This window comes from Pinus tabuliformis, chromosome 4_2 (assembly GCF_031772625.1).
Source record: "Pinus tabuliformis cultivar Carrire ecotype Pingquan chromosome 4_2, CPIR1, whole genome shotgun sequence".
Classification (NCBI taxonomy): domain Eukaryota; kingdom Viridiplantae; phylum Streptophyta; class Pinopsida; order Pinales; family Pinaceae; genus Pinus; species Pinus tabuliformis.
Genome location: NC_142304.1, coordinates 1155300487 through 1155314728, shown reverse-complemented (window position 1 = coordinate 1155314728; position 14242 = coordinate 1155300487). Strand labels below are relative to the sequence as shown.

General features: G+C 38.7%; 1 protein-coding gene across 1 annotated transcript in view; it reads left to right on the top strand.

The window, feature by feature from the left end:
• The window catches only part of LOC149173771 (MLO-like protein 1), a 428691-nt gene extending 417060 nt beyond the window's left edge, over window positions 1-11631 (top strand). The window contains exons 11-13 of the mRNA XM_089426822.1: window positions 10814-10987; window positions 11172-11207; window positions 11578-11631. Coding sequence (XP_089282948.1) covers window positions 10814-10987; window positions 11172-11207; window positions 11578-11631 — 264 coding nt within the window. The remainder of the gene's footprint in view (window positions 1-10813; window positions 10988-11171; window positions 11208-11577) is intronic.
• Window positions 11632-14242: the final 2611 nt, after the last annotated feature.

The window sequence follows — 14242 nt, the reverse complement described above, 5'->3', positions numbered from 1 at the left end:
GGCGATTGTAGCAGGATTGATGTGTTCTCCTGTGAGGCTTGGATTGATGTGTTCTACATGGCAATTGTAGCAGGATTGATGTGTTCTCCTGTGAGGATAGGATTGATTATTTCTCCTATCGAGGCATCCTACCCATGCAGTCTGGGACTCATGGGAAGTACCTCTCATCTAATCAATGAGCAGGGAAATGAAGTTAGGGACCATAGTAGTACCGATGGACGCATTGTTGTATCTACTATACTCCCTAAGCTGGGATGACCTCCATTGATTTGGGATCAATGATACTAGTCTAGGACTAGTGGTAGGAGTGGTACATTCTATGACACTAACTTCGGGTCAGTTGAGACTAGTTTGGGACCAGTGGTACGCACTCTAAGACTGACTTTGAGTGAGTGGAGGATGTTACTAGTCTGGGACCAGTGGTAGGAGTTGTACATACTATGACATTGACTTGGGGTCAGTTGAGACTGGTCTGGGACCAGTGGTACATACTCTTAGGCTAACTTTAAGTCAGTATGATAAATCCTCGATCATTTCTTCTTCTTCATAATTCGGACAAAAGCAGAGCAGAACAAAACAAAAGCTGAGCAGAACAGAGCAGTACAGATCAGTACAAGGCAAAACAAGACAAAGTAGAACAGGCAGAATAGAGCAGAGTAGGGCAAGGGTCAGGCTGTACAGGGTAGTGGATTTGATGGATGAATAGTGGCGACCGACAGACAGATTGCAGATGAAGTTCTCCCTAGTTGAGAGCGAGTGTTAAATTGGCAACTAGAGCCAAACTTCATGTGGGTCAGCTTATTCATGGCTGATAATATTTTTATTAGATTCCTCTCGTTGAGAGGTGTAGGATTGATTTGAAGATCATTAGATTCTGATAAGTATTTATGGAGATAGGAATTTATTTTGATTATGGAATTATTATCAAGCTGACCTACAACTCATGTAGGCTCAGAAGCCCAACAGTCGCATCTATTCAAACATCAACGTTGTGTATAAATACAGGAGGAATTTTCCTCATTTGTACTCACTCATCTCATCACATCTCTCTCTCTCTACTGCGCAGAAAAGAGTCTCTTCTCTACTGCGCAAAAAAGGGTCTCTCTCTCACACATGTGGAAGGAAGCTGCTGAACCTGAAGATGGAACTGCAGATCCAAACTTTGACCTGCGTGGACCTGAAGATCTCATCAGAACTGCGCTATAGGTTCATCTGAACCTCCTCTGAAGGCTACAACTTTTGGTGGTGGAATCAAGCCAATCCGACGGATAGTTTGCGAGATATTGACTGCCCTAGTTTGAAGGAAGCTGCTGAAACTGAAGCTGCAACTGCGGATTCAAACTTTGACCTGCGTGGACCTGAAGATCTCCTCATCAAAACTGCGCTGTAGGTTCATCTGAACCTCCTTTGAAGGCTGCAACTTTTGGTGGTGGAATCAAGCCAATCTGACGGACGGTTTGCGAGATATCAATTGCCCTAGTTTGAAGGAAGCTACTGAAACTAAAGCTACAACTGCAGATCCAAACTTTGACATGCGTGGACCTGAAGATTTCCTCATCAAAACTGCACTGTAGGTTCATTTGAACCTCCTCTGAAGGCTGCAACTTTTGGTGGTGAAATCAAGCCAATCCGACGGACAGTTTGCGAGATATCGTTTGCCCTAGTTTTGATGATGAAGCTGCTAATGCTGATGTTGCTGATCTAGGGTTTGCTACTGTTGATATAAATCAGATTTATTGTACTATTTCTCTCTGCTGAATTATTGAAGATAAAAGAAGATTTGATCAAAGGGTTTCCCCACACATTGTGGGGTTTGTCCCTGGCTCGCTGCCACATCTTATGTCTCTTGTCTTGGCTTGTTTTCTGTCGATCGTTTAATGTTCTATCTTCTCTTTACTTTATGTACATGTGATTGCTAATCTGTGGAATATAATAAGAAAAAGAAGTAAATTGTTATAAGCATAGAACATTCCATAACTTAACAATTATGGAGTTTTTTCTTTGATGAATGGCTAAAACAAATTTAGAAGCCCAATGTTCACTATAGCCTTAGCGATGATTAAATCCATAACAAAAATATTTGGGATCCAAGCAAAATGGTTCCTGCCCACAGTTTGTGAACTTGGAGACCAAGTACTGAAGTACTTGCAAACTCTATGTATTTATCTCAAGACAAGTTGTTAATCATATGGTGAATCAAATCACCTAAGTTTAGCCGAAAACTATCTATAGAATGATTTTATCTCCATCTAATGAAAACCAGATCTTACCATTTATCAGTACAACATAGGAAAGCCCATAGTTTGTACATACCACAAATCAATGAACATGGAACACCTTGAATTGCACCCAAAAGTCTTTATTATGATAGAAAAATAGTTCCCAGTGGAACAATAGTGTTGATTTGTGGTAGCATCGGATGTGCTTTAACCATGAAAATTGGTGGAGAGGCTAAGGCACATGAGATCTCCAAGTCCCAGAAATCATTTTGGGAAATTCCATCCGGATGAGAAGTTAATAAAATAATTAATATTTTCAATGGGTTCCTAAATCTAAACTTAGGAAAATAAAAAATTAATGGGTATTAATAAAGATAAGGATGAGAAGCTTCTAAGAGACAAGGATCAATTCTGTTTTAATCTTAGCTATTGATTAAAGACTTAATCTCGGTCGTTGATTCGTCGACAGGAAAGGTATAAGAGAAGACTTGAGGGTCATTTGGAGACACACCAACAGATACTCAGTATCTCAAGGAAAATCGATTCTCAAAGAGAAGGAGATCGATTTTAGAGGGAGAGTTGCAGGGTGGAAGAAGATGGGGGATTAGCAGCAGTCAAGGGAGATCAGAAGAAGTGACACAGGGACTCTGAGAGACAGTGCAGAAGAAGAGACACAGGGATGACATAGAGAGGGACCAAAGGTGCGCAGAGCCACGCAGAATGACGGAGGGCTGACACAGTAGAGGAAGGAAGCTCTCTAGGGTGTCAAAAAGTCTTCGAGAAAAAGTCTCAAGTGTTTTCTCCCAGTGTCTATGTAAATTTTTTCTGTAAAAGCGATTGCTGCTGAAGATTAATAAAACCCTCCTCTGTTGCACTGGTTTTCCCGCATTATTTTTTTCCGGGGACAATTGTCCAAAAATAACCGTGTTGATGTGATTGATTGTTGTGCATATATTTAATTCTGTATAATGATGTGATATCTGTAATTGAATTTATTTTAATGTTTACTGAAGGAAGTTCATAAATAACTTATTGGGAATAATAAGTAAGTGAAATAAATCAGTTACTGCAATAATAGAATTACTGTTTAGAAATTTTCACATGGTATCAAAGGAAAGATTCGGCGACAGGAAGGGAAAATCAATTAGGAAAATGATGCAGAGGCATCCACTTCAAGAGACTCGTGTAGATTTTCAGATGAATGCACAAGAGACAAAAATTACGATTATTCTATGTTGGCTTCCAGATTGGAAGAAGAAGTTGCTTGTGCAGCAAGCTCTGCCGCCTTGGGGGTTTGGTACATAGATAGTGGAGCTTCCTAGCATATGACAGGAATTCGAGAATGTTTTTCAGATTATCAGGAAGAAATGATGAATTTTCAGATCACCATGGGGAATAAGGCAAAGTGTAGTCTAGTAGGGAAAGATACTATAGTTTTTCAAACAGAAATAGGAGAGCGGGTCTGAGCTACCAATGTGCTGCATGTGCCAGGACTGGGGATGAACTTACTTTTCGTATCTCAACTTCAAATCAAGGTCTATGACAATTTCTTCATCAAGGAGAAAGTATACGTCAAACACTCGAGTTGGAAAAAGATGGTCCAGATTGGAATTAGAAGTAACAAGTTGTACAGGTTGCAACTAGAATCACCAATGGCACTGATAGACAGTAATGGAGACAAGGATTTGAATGAACTATGGCACAAAAGGATGGGACATTTGCACCATGGGGTTTTGAGAATTCTCAGAAAAACTGTAACAGGAGTTCCAGATCTTAGTACTGAGCGAGATGATGTATGCAGAGGGTGTGCTCTGGGCAAGTATGCCAAAGCATTGTTTCCTAGAAGTAACAATAGGGCCAAGAGTGTACTAGGATTGATACACTTGGACATCTGCGGACTGATGTTCACAAAATATCTTAGTGGTGCCGAATACTTCGTCACCTTCATCGATGACCATTTTAGGAAGACTTTGATCTACTTTTTGAAAACCAAAGATGAGTTTTTTTGTCGATTCAAAGAGTTGAAGGCTCTAGTGGAGAATCTGATAGGAAAGAAGATAAAAGTGTTGCGCTCACACAATGGTGGAGAGTTTTTTGACAAGGAATTCACCGATTTTTATGCTAGGGAGGGCATTAAAAGGGAGTGGACAACTCCCTACAATCCGGAGCAGAATGGAGTAGCAGAAAGGAAGAACATGACTATTGTGGAAGTAGCTAGGGCAATGATGTATGATCAGGATATGCCAAAATTCCTGTGGGCAGAAGCATGCAACACAGGAGTCTATGTGCAGAATAGAACTCCTCATAGAGCATTGGGCAAGATTACTTCAGAGCAGGTGTTCACCGGGAATACACCTAAGGTTAGTCATTTCAGGATATTTGGGAGTTTAGCATATTACCGTATACCCGAGGAGAAGAGGAAGAAGTTAGATCAAATTGTAGAGAAATGATATCTTGTGGGATATAGCGAGAATGCTAAGGCATATAGAGTCTATCTTCCGGGGAGCAGGAAGGTAGTAGTTCGGCGAGATGTAAAGTTCATGGAGGATAGAGCTTTCAAAAAATCTCGAGAAATGCCTTTTGAGGAGCAGTCAAAAGATGAGCCATTGGTCAAACCACTTCAACCAGCGGAAGCTAGTACTAGAAATTCTCCTTCAGAACAGGAGGAATCACAGGAAGAGGAAGAGCTGACAGATGCACCTACTACCAGAGGAAGAACAAGCTGAGAACTCCGATAGATTCTACTGGATGCAGAAGAATTCAATGGTGCACCCAGGAATAGTAAAAGGGAGTGAAGACAACCAGATAGATACCGGGCCTTAGTAGCTCAGGTTGGGGAACCCTTTAGTTTTTAGGAGGTCGTTCAGCATCAAGTATGGGTGGATGCGATGGTGGAGGAATACAACTCTATAATGGTGAATGATGTTTGGGAAGTAGCGCCTAGGCCTCATGACAGATCAGTGGTAGGTTCGAGATGGGTCTACAAGATCAAATATGCTGCAGACGATAGTGTGGAGAAATACAAAGCCAAGTTTGTGGCCAAGGGGTATGCTTAGAAGGAAGGAATAGACTACGAAGGGACCTTTGCCCTAGTAGCTAGGCATACATCTATTAGAACCACGATATCTCTTGCAGCACAGATGGGGTGGGAGTTTCATTAGATGGATGTCAAGACGACATTCTTGAACGGAGTGATAAAAGAGGAAGTATACATTGAACAACCAGAAGGCTTTGAGACACATGAGAAGAAATCTCATGTATGTAGATTAAAGAAAGCCTTGTATGGGCTTAAACAGGCACCTAGAGCATGGTATGGTTGAATTGATGGCTACTTGCAGAAGATTGGGTTCGTTAAGAGTGATGCAGATCCCAATATCTACTATCTGGTAGTAGAGAATGAGCCTCTAGTCCTAGTATTATATATGGATGATCTCTTCCTGACAGGATCATCCAGGCTCATCGAGGATTACAAGAAGAATATAGCCACATAATTCGACATGAAGGATTTGGGACAAATGCATTATTTCCTAGGGTTGGAAGTTTGGCAGCAAAAGGGTGAGATCTTCCTTGGACAAGGGAGATATGCTAAAGAAATCTTGAAGAGATTCAGGATGCAGGACTGTAGGCCTATGGCTATTCCAATGATCACCAACTAGAAGAAAATTGATGCATCAAAAGATAAAGATGTTGATCCCACCTTATACAGACAACTCATAGGATCCCTGATGTATCTGGTCAATACCAGGCCAGACATTTGTTACGTTGTCAACACCCTCAGCCAGTTCATGGTGGAACCTAAGAGGGCGCATTGGGTAGCAGCCAAACATGTTCTCAGGTATATACAGGGAAAAATCGAGCATGGACTATTGTACACCAGAGGCAATGATATCAGGCTGAGTGGGTTCATTGACGCAGATTGGGCTGGAAATTCAGTAGATCGGAAAAGTACCACTGGGAACTGTTTCAACATTGGATCGAGAATGACTTCCTGGTGCAGTAGCAAACAAAAATCTGTAGCTCTAAGCTCAGCTGAAGAAGAATATATGGCCGCTAGCACAACTTCGTGTGAAGCCATATGGCTTAGAAAATTGCTTGTGAACCTCTTCAGTAGAAGGATGGATGCGACCAAGATCATGTGTGATAATCAGAGTTTCATGATCGGTTGAAGCACATTGATATTAGATGTCACTTTGTTAGAGACTGTGTCCAACGAGGAGCAGTACAGTTGAGCTACACTCCTACAGGAGAACAGGTGGCGAACATCCTCACCAAAGCCCTAGGAAGAAAAAATTTCGTTTATTTCAGGGAGAAGATGGGGATGGTAAAGAATCCATTTCAGTAGCAGAAATGGATAAGAATCAAGGGATGCAGTGCAACAATTAGCAGTGGTGGTGATATGGGCAACATGATGTAGCATATTGAGAGGGAGTTGCAGTACAGATGTTGCAGTGGCAGTAGCAGTGTCATGGGCAGCAGTACAGGAAGTAGCAGTGTAGATGATGTAAGGCAGTAGGCCAGACATCAACATAGGCACCGGTATAGAGGATCAGTGTGATGTTTCCAATGGTGAAGCATTACTAGAGCACATTCCTCGCTAAGAGGGATTGTTGACTTGTGGTAGCATCGGATGTGCTCTAGCCATGAAAATTGGTGGAAAGGCTAAGGCACATGAGATCTCCAAGACTCAAAAATCGTTTCGTGAAATTCCATCCGGATGAGGAGTTATTAAAATAATTAATATTTTTAATGGGTTCCTAAGTCTAACCTTAGGAAAATAAAAATATTAATGGGTATTAATAAAAATAAGGATGAGAAGCTTTTAAGAGACGAGGATCAAGTCTGTTTTATTCTTAGCCGTTGATTAAAGACTTAATCTCGGTTGTTGATTCTTTGACAAGAAAAGTATAAGAGAAGACTTGAGGCTCATTTGGAGACACACCAACAGATACTCAATATCTCAAGGAAAATCGATTCTCAAAGAGAAGGAGATCGATTTTAGAGGGAGAGTTGTATGGTGGAGAAAGAGGGGGGATTAATAGCAGTCAAGGGAGCTTAGAAGAAGTGATGCGGGGAATCTAGAGATAGCGCAGAAGAAGAGACATAGATTAGAGAGTTGCAGGGATGACGCAGAGAGGGACCAAAGCTGTGTAGAGCTACACAAAATGACGCAGGGCTGACACAGTAGAGAAAGGAAGCTCTCTAGGGTGTCAGAAAGTCTCAGAGAAAAAGCCTTAATTGTTTTCTCCTAGTGTCTATGTAAATTTTTCTATAAGAGCAATTGCTTCTGAAGATTAATAAAACCCTCCTCTGTTGCACCAGTTTTCCTGCATTGGTTTTTTCCGGGAACAATTGTCCAAAAATAACTGCGTTGATGTGATTGATTCTTGTGCATATATTTAATTATGTATAATGATGTGATATCTGCAGTAGAATTTATTTTAATGTTTACTGAAGGAAGTTGATAAATAACTTATTGGGAATAATAAGTAGGTGAAATAAATTAGTCACTGTAGTCCTAGTCACCAGATACGCCGAATTTGAAGCATTAAATTCGAAATTCGGCGTTTTTCAAGGGAAAACGAACATATTCGGCGTTTTTCAAGGGAAATTCGGCGTTTTTTAGACCTTGCAAGGGTTGGTCACCAAGTATCAAGCATTAAACATCACTTTTTTGTGGTCAATTCTCCAAATTTTCATTCCCTAGCTCTGCTAGTTATTTCTCTATAAGGCTGATCTGTTATTGGCATGTGTATGTGGGCTAACAAACTGTGGTTGCAGCAGTCATAAAGGTCTGATATTTGGTTTTGAGCTAACAATTGGTGAGTGCAGCTATTGAAAAATTGATCTATTCTGATATAAAATTTGATATTAAGCATTTAATAGTCTGATTATAAGGATAATCATGATAAAATTCACTCCATACCAGTTCTCATATGCATATGATATATCTATCTTTAATATACATTTTTTTTTTCGAATTTCTATATGTCGAATTTTATCGACAAAATTTTTTAACATATTATAAAAATTAAAAATAAAAATTAAATAAAAATAAAAATAATAAAGTTATTAATTCAGCCGACTTGTTTGTTTTCCTAATCGTTTCATCCTCATCACTATTTATTACCTCTCCGCTGCTCTTCTATCATCATCATTCTCTCATCCTGAAGATGGATCCCACTTGGGATTCGAAACGTCGATCCAAAAATGATAAAACTGTGGATTCTCCGGTCAATTATTCAAAAGATTCATCCCACAGATCTCTAAAATCCAAAATTTGAGTTGCCGAACTTTATTCGAATTTCATGGTCCTCGAACTCGAACTCGAACTCGAACCTGGTGACTATGACTGTAGTAATAGGATTTCTATTTAGAATTTTTCACAAATAGTTAATATGAAAGTTTCAGCAGCAATTTCTCAACCAGACATAAGATATCTTAGAGATTCAAATGACTCTCTAATTTATAGATAAATCCTCCAAGTGGAAAATAACGGCTAGTTGGCTTGATCCTTGTCAAAATAATCTTGGCCATTGATAAACCCTTGATGATATTTTAATTTTAACTATTGAATTTTTATTGTTGAGGGATTTTCGAATTTTTCATTGAACTCCTTTTTTATTAGCTCAAAATAATTAATTTTGAGCTAATTTCCTCAAAACTTTGACTTTGACTTAACCACCAAGGTCCAACGGTCAAATATTTCTTGAAATGTGCAATATTTCCTTGGTGGAGGACCTCCAAAAATTTATTCTTTTGATACTCACGAATTTTTCCAATTGGAGAATTTAGTTTCCCTAAGACATTTTAATTTGACTCTAATTAATTAATTTTCTGGCTTAGGATTTAATTTTTATTTTGCAAGAAAAATTAATTAATTGACTTAAGAGGGGATTAATTATTTTTTCCACCCTCAAATACTTTAACCATAGTTTCTGATATCGAGAGACCATGCAATAAAATATTTTTACATAATATTATTACAATTCAACTATCAAAAGGGCAACACCCATTTGACTTAGACCCTCATAATACATACTCAATTCTGTGACCCAATATGATCTAGTAGACCAAGTGATTTGTAATAAAATAATTTAGTCAATTAACTTAAATTATTCCCAAATCACTTTTATATAAGACTCGACTAAAACATTAGGACTCACCTAAGATTTTGATGACAAATTCCACCCTAGTTTTGGGGTGAGGTTGGAGGGAAAAACTCTGCCAACCATCCATGTTTAGAAACACAAATGAGTCAGTGAAACAAAAAACTTCCTAGGATGATATTATCGCCAAAATAATAGGCTTACCTAGGTTGTTACATACATTGATGGTCTTACTAGCATCATTTACATTACAAAACTTGCAGAATGGGTTTACAATGACACATATAACTTCTGAAAGATGATTCGATCACTTGAAAAATCTTTGGCATATCTGCTTCCTTGAACTTTGACAAAAAATGTGCAACACCCCGAAGGCCACACCAAGTGGATTAAAGATTTCTCCATGTTAGCGTAGGTGTGGATTAGGCGGCAACAATGGCCATAAGGGGTGAGGTAGAGTTCATGCTAGGCTTTTGCCCACATCCTAATGTGTATGTCTCAGGCATTTTTTGCATTTTGATATTCTTTTATTTTTCTTTTGTGGGCATTATTTGCTTTTCCTTTTCTTTTAGTTGTATCAACCTCTCAGGGCCAGGTTTTGTGCCCTACCTAGTATGGGGATGTATGGGTGCCAAATATCAGAGAACCAATGGTCAGTTGAACGCGAAGAATGGACGTGGAATATAGGGCTTGTAATGTAAGACAAAAGGGTTAAGTATGGAATAGGGATAGATGGAACACACTATCTCAATCAGGGCTTCCCAATTAGTGCCCCTCCTATACCCGTTGAGCCATTAGGGGAGGTCCCATTGGACTAGGATCGAAGATTAACCCCCCATTTAAGGTGAGGGAACAAGATCATGGTCAAAACCTCTCCTTCTAGGTCACCTCACATTCCATGACAAAAGCCCAAATACAAACAAGCATAAGCACATGATTGTTAAATGAATAAAGTACCTTTTGATAAGAACCTCACCATGATCATGTGCTTCTATGAGGTGGGTGAGAAGACATATGACTGATGCAGGTGGCAGAGATATGAATGGCACATCATCTTTGGCTAGTGGTGGCTGCAGGGGCTGCTGGTTGGCCGGCTTGAAGAGACGATGGGAGATTTTTTTTTCCTTTGTGGTCACCCACTTTGGTGGCTAACATATATTATTGCTTGTTCCAGATGCCAATAATCTGAGATTAACTCTTCATCTGTATCATATGTATACTGGTTTTATGAGTACCCATTTAACTCTGACCAGAAACATACGTTTTCTGTTGTTTAAAATACTGTTATGCCACGACTTCATGATATCCACTCAAAAACATTCAATGACTTATTATCCCGTACATGAGCTGTTATAAATGCATGTTTTGTATAACTTGCTTATGTTTGTTACATACTTAATGTTCATGGTATTCACCTTATATTTTGAACCAATCTAGGAAGCATATGATATTCTTTGAAAAACCTGATTAGATGAAAATTGTCGACAGCTTTTACTAGCTGTGGGTACAAAACTGGAGCATATCATTACTCAGCTAGCCCAAGAAGTTGCAGAGAAGCACGCTGTTGTAGTAGGTGATATTGTTATTCAGCCTTCGGATGAGCTCTTTTGGTTTGGAAAGCCTAAACTAGTTCTTTATTTAATTCACTTTATTCTTTTTCAGGTAATTAATGACTAATGCCCTATAACTCAGAATTGTTATAACTAATCTGAATTTGGGTGTTTAGTTTTCATGAATAAGTGAAAATGTTGAGATAAAGGGAGACATGCTGGGGCATCCTTAAATTATATAGATCTATTCTGGATTATAGAGAAATTGTAATGCCTTTACTTCTTCTTGTTGGCAGAACGCTTTTGAAATCGCATTTTTCTTCTGGATACTGGTAAGAATACAAAGAACTCTTTGTTTTTTGCTCTATATACCTGACATTTAGTGTTGCAGGTTTAGATAGTCTATCCACAAAAGTAGATTTTATGTTATTTTCTGGTTGTGCCCCATGTGTTGCAATTATCAATTAGGGCCATCCAAGACATGACCACTAACATTAATATAATAGAATAATTTCTGCCTTGTCAGCACACATTGGTTGTCTGGTCTAGAAACCTTACTACATTCTTTCATTAGTGTTTTTTTTGTCTTTTTGTTGAAACAGAATCTCATCTTGTGTTCTTGACGATGTTCAAAGATATTTATCTGAAAACTTTAAATTCTCAAACTTCTAAAATTGTTAAAATTTGTGTTGTATATCTTAGCACATTACTGAAGTAGACATTCGTATTTATGCAGTATGTATATTTGACCTTTAAATTTTCTTTGAATTCTTTATTCATACATTATTTGTTTGCCTTCTTTTAAGAACTGCTCCTACGTCTCCTGATGTTAGAAAAGAGTCCTTTAAAATCAAAGTGGTAAATGTAGCTACAGCCATCGAAATTCATTTGAAGCCTTTTTGTGCTTTGCTTAGGCTACTGGATTGCATTCTACTTGGGAAGGTTTGTTAATTGGATAGGAGTTGTGGAGATTGGTATGATAACTATCTAATAAAAGGGGGCTGGTGAGCTAGTTGAGATAGGGTCTCACCATGTTAGTGACCCAGGTTCAAGCCCTGATGGGCATAAAGCCCTGATTTATAAGTTGTTCGAGTTTGTTGGATTTTATATGTGGCCTTAATTTAAAAAAATATATATTAATTGTAATAACTCCTACACTTGTTTTTTTCACGAAATCCAGTTCAGCATTCATGATAGATACAGAGAAACTCATAATCGAGGACTAGGTCTGCGATCAGATCAGCTAAATTAACTCTTCAAAACTAAACTCACAGTGTTCGTAAATTCAGAATGAAATGACAACATTGCATTGAATATTCAACAAAGAGGTAAACAACTAGAAGTGTTCAAAAATTGCCTTGGTTTGAGATTGGCAAAAACGTAGAGTTGGAGTTATGATTTGGGAATGACCGACAGCTAGACCACACTTTATTTCGTTGAAATAAAAGTTTTGTGGACTTGGACGTTGGAACAGCAAGGACCTTGCTATGAAGAATTTATTTACACACATTTAGATGGGTGTCATCCCTCTTATGAATCCATTATACTTTCTTCAAAATAGCTTTTAACCTTATGTGTATGTAAGAATGATTGTTTTACAATCCCTTGTATTTTTTAGCTTTCAGGTTAATTTGAAAGTGGTTACACCATGTTTGGGAGTGCTTCATGAGATTGGGGTACATTGTTTGTGATGGATTTACACATGACTGATGGTCCATGATGGATTGGCATATTGGAGATGGTTTACTTAGTGGTTGTTTGACTTGGAGTGGGCGCTTGCTTGGCATTATTCCCTAGGGCATTGGAGTTCTCTTGATAGCTTGGTTGACTTCCTTTATGATGGCCTCATTGAGAGGGTTGTTTGCTTGTAGAATACCCTAGCATTTTGCATCATAGAAGAGAGAATTAGGCCCTAAACATCATAGAGTAGATTGGATCTTGTATGGAAGCTTGGAGATGGGTTTGGGATGGTTGGGTTGCAACAATATTCATGCAAGGGGAGTGGAACCAATGGAGTCCATGGCTTATGAGGATCAATGGAGCCTAGGGTGGTTTGTAGGAGCATTGGACACATTTCATAGTGTGTCCTTGCATTTGGAGTGTTGCTTATGGATAACATCACCTTGGAGCTTGGCATTTGTACAGTTACCACAAAATATAGTAGGCCTTGGAGAGGAAAACCCTACAAGACAAGAGCTAGACAAAGTGCTAACAATGGGGTAGAGGCCCAATGTCACCACAACCAAAAACCCCTTCTCTTTACAGACTATCACTAATAGGAGTCTTGGTATGAGGGAGATTACTTAAAATTGATATGATAGGTGTAAGACACAAAGTGATTAAGCTAGAGCTCATTGAAGAGAGAGACTCAATAATGGTTCAGGGCTTCAAGGAAGCAAAACGCTCTCTAATCCCTAGAAATCAAGGTTAAAGAACTAGGGTTTTGAGGTTTTCGATGTAATAGGTATACTCAAGGTCAAGGCCTAAGGGAAATGGTTTCTTACAATGATATTCAGCTAATCCAAGGCTCATGAAACCCTCAAGAAAGTCCTCAAGTTGAGGGAGAAAGAGACTAGGGTTTCTCTCTTAGAGCAACACCTAGGGCAAGATATTTTATGGACGAAGTTTGAGTGGATGCCCACCAAATTGATAAGTTAGGTGGCCAAGAACTACCTCTTGATGTTTATGCTCTCAACTTTCAAGCCATCAAAAGCGTCCTTCCTAAAATTTCGCTCCAAACCCTAGTTTTTCTCTCTAGCCTTAAAAGGACCAAATTTAAGGAGAGACATTGATGGAGAAAATTTTGAGATGATCACCAAAGACTTGGACTAGTGCCTTGTCCTTTAGGCATGTGGAATCAAGGATGTGATAAATAAGCCAAATCTGTTGCCAAGGAGGCTGAAATTTGATGCCCTAGGTATTAAGATTTCAACTTTTACCCGCTCAGTGATAAATGGAGTTTGATGCAGAGTTATAAGAATTCCTCTACTAGGCACATTCATTACATGTTATAAAATGAGTAACATATGCAATTCTCAACTAGATAGCCATTAAAATTTATTTTCAACAAATTAGGGCACAATCAAGCATAATCTAGAAGCAACAATTCTATACATTAGACAAATTCAAAATGATAATCTTCAACAATAGGAACTTACAAGATATAATGAAGTATATCCACCCATTCACCAAATAAATAGCTCCAAAGACGATACAAAATAGCTTGCAAACATTAAAAAGCATTCCAAGAATCTCCAATAGCCAAGAAGGTACAAGTACAAATTCTCTTATGAGGTCCGAATTATCCAAGTGATGATGATGAGAGAGTGAAATGACCTCTCTTATTCATACATGTCTAATGATGTCT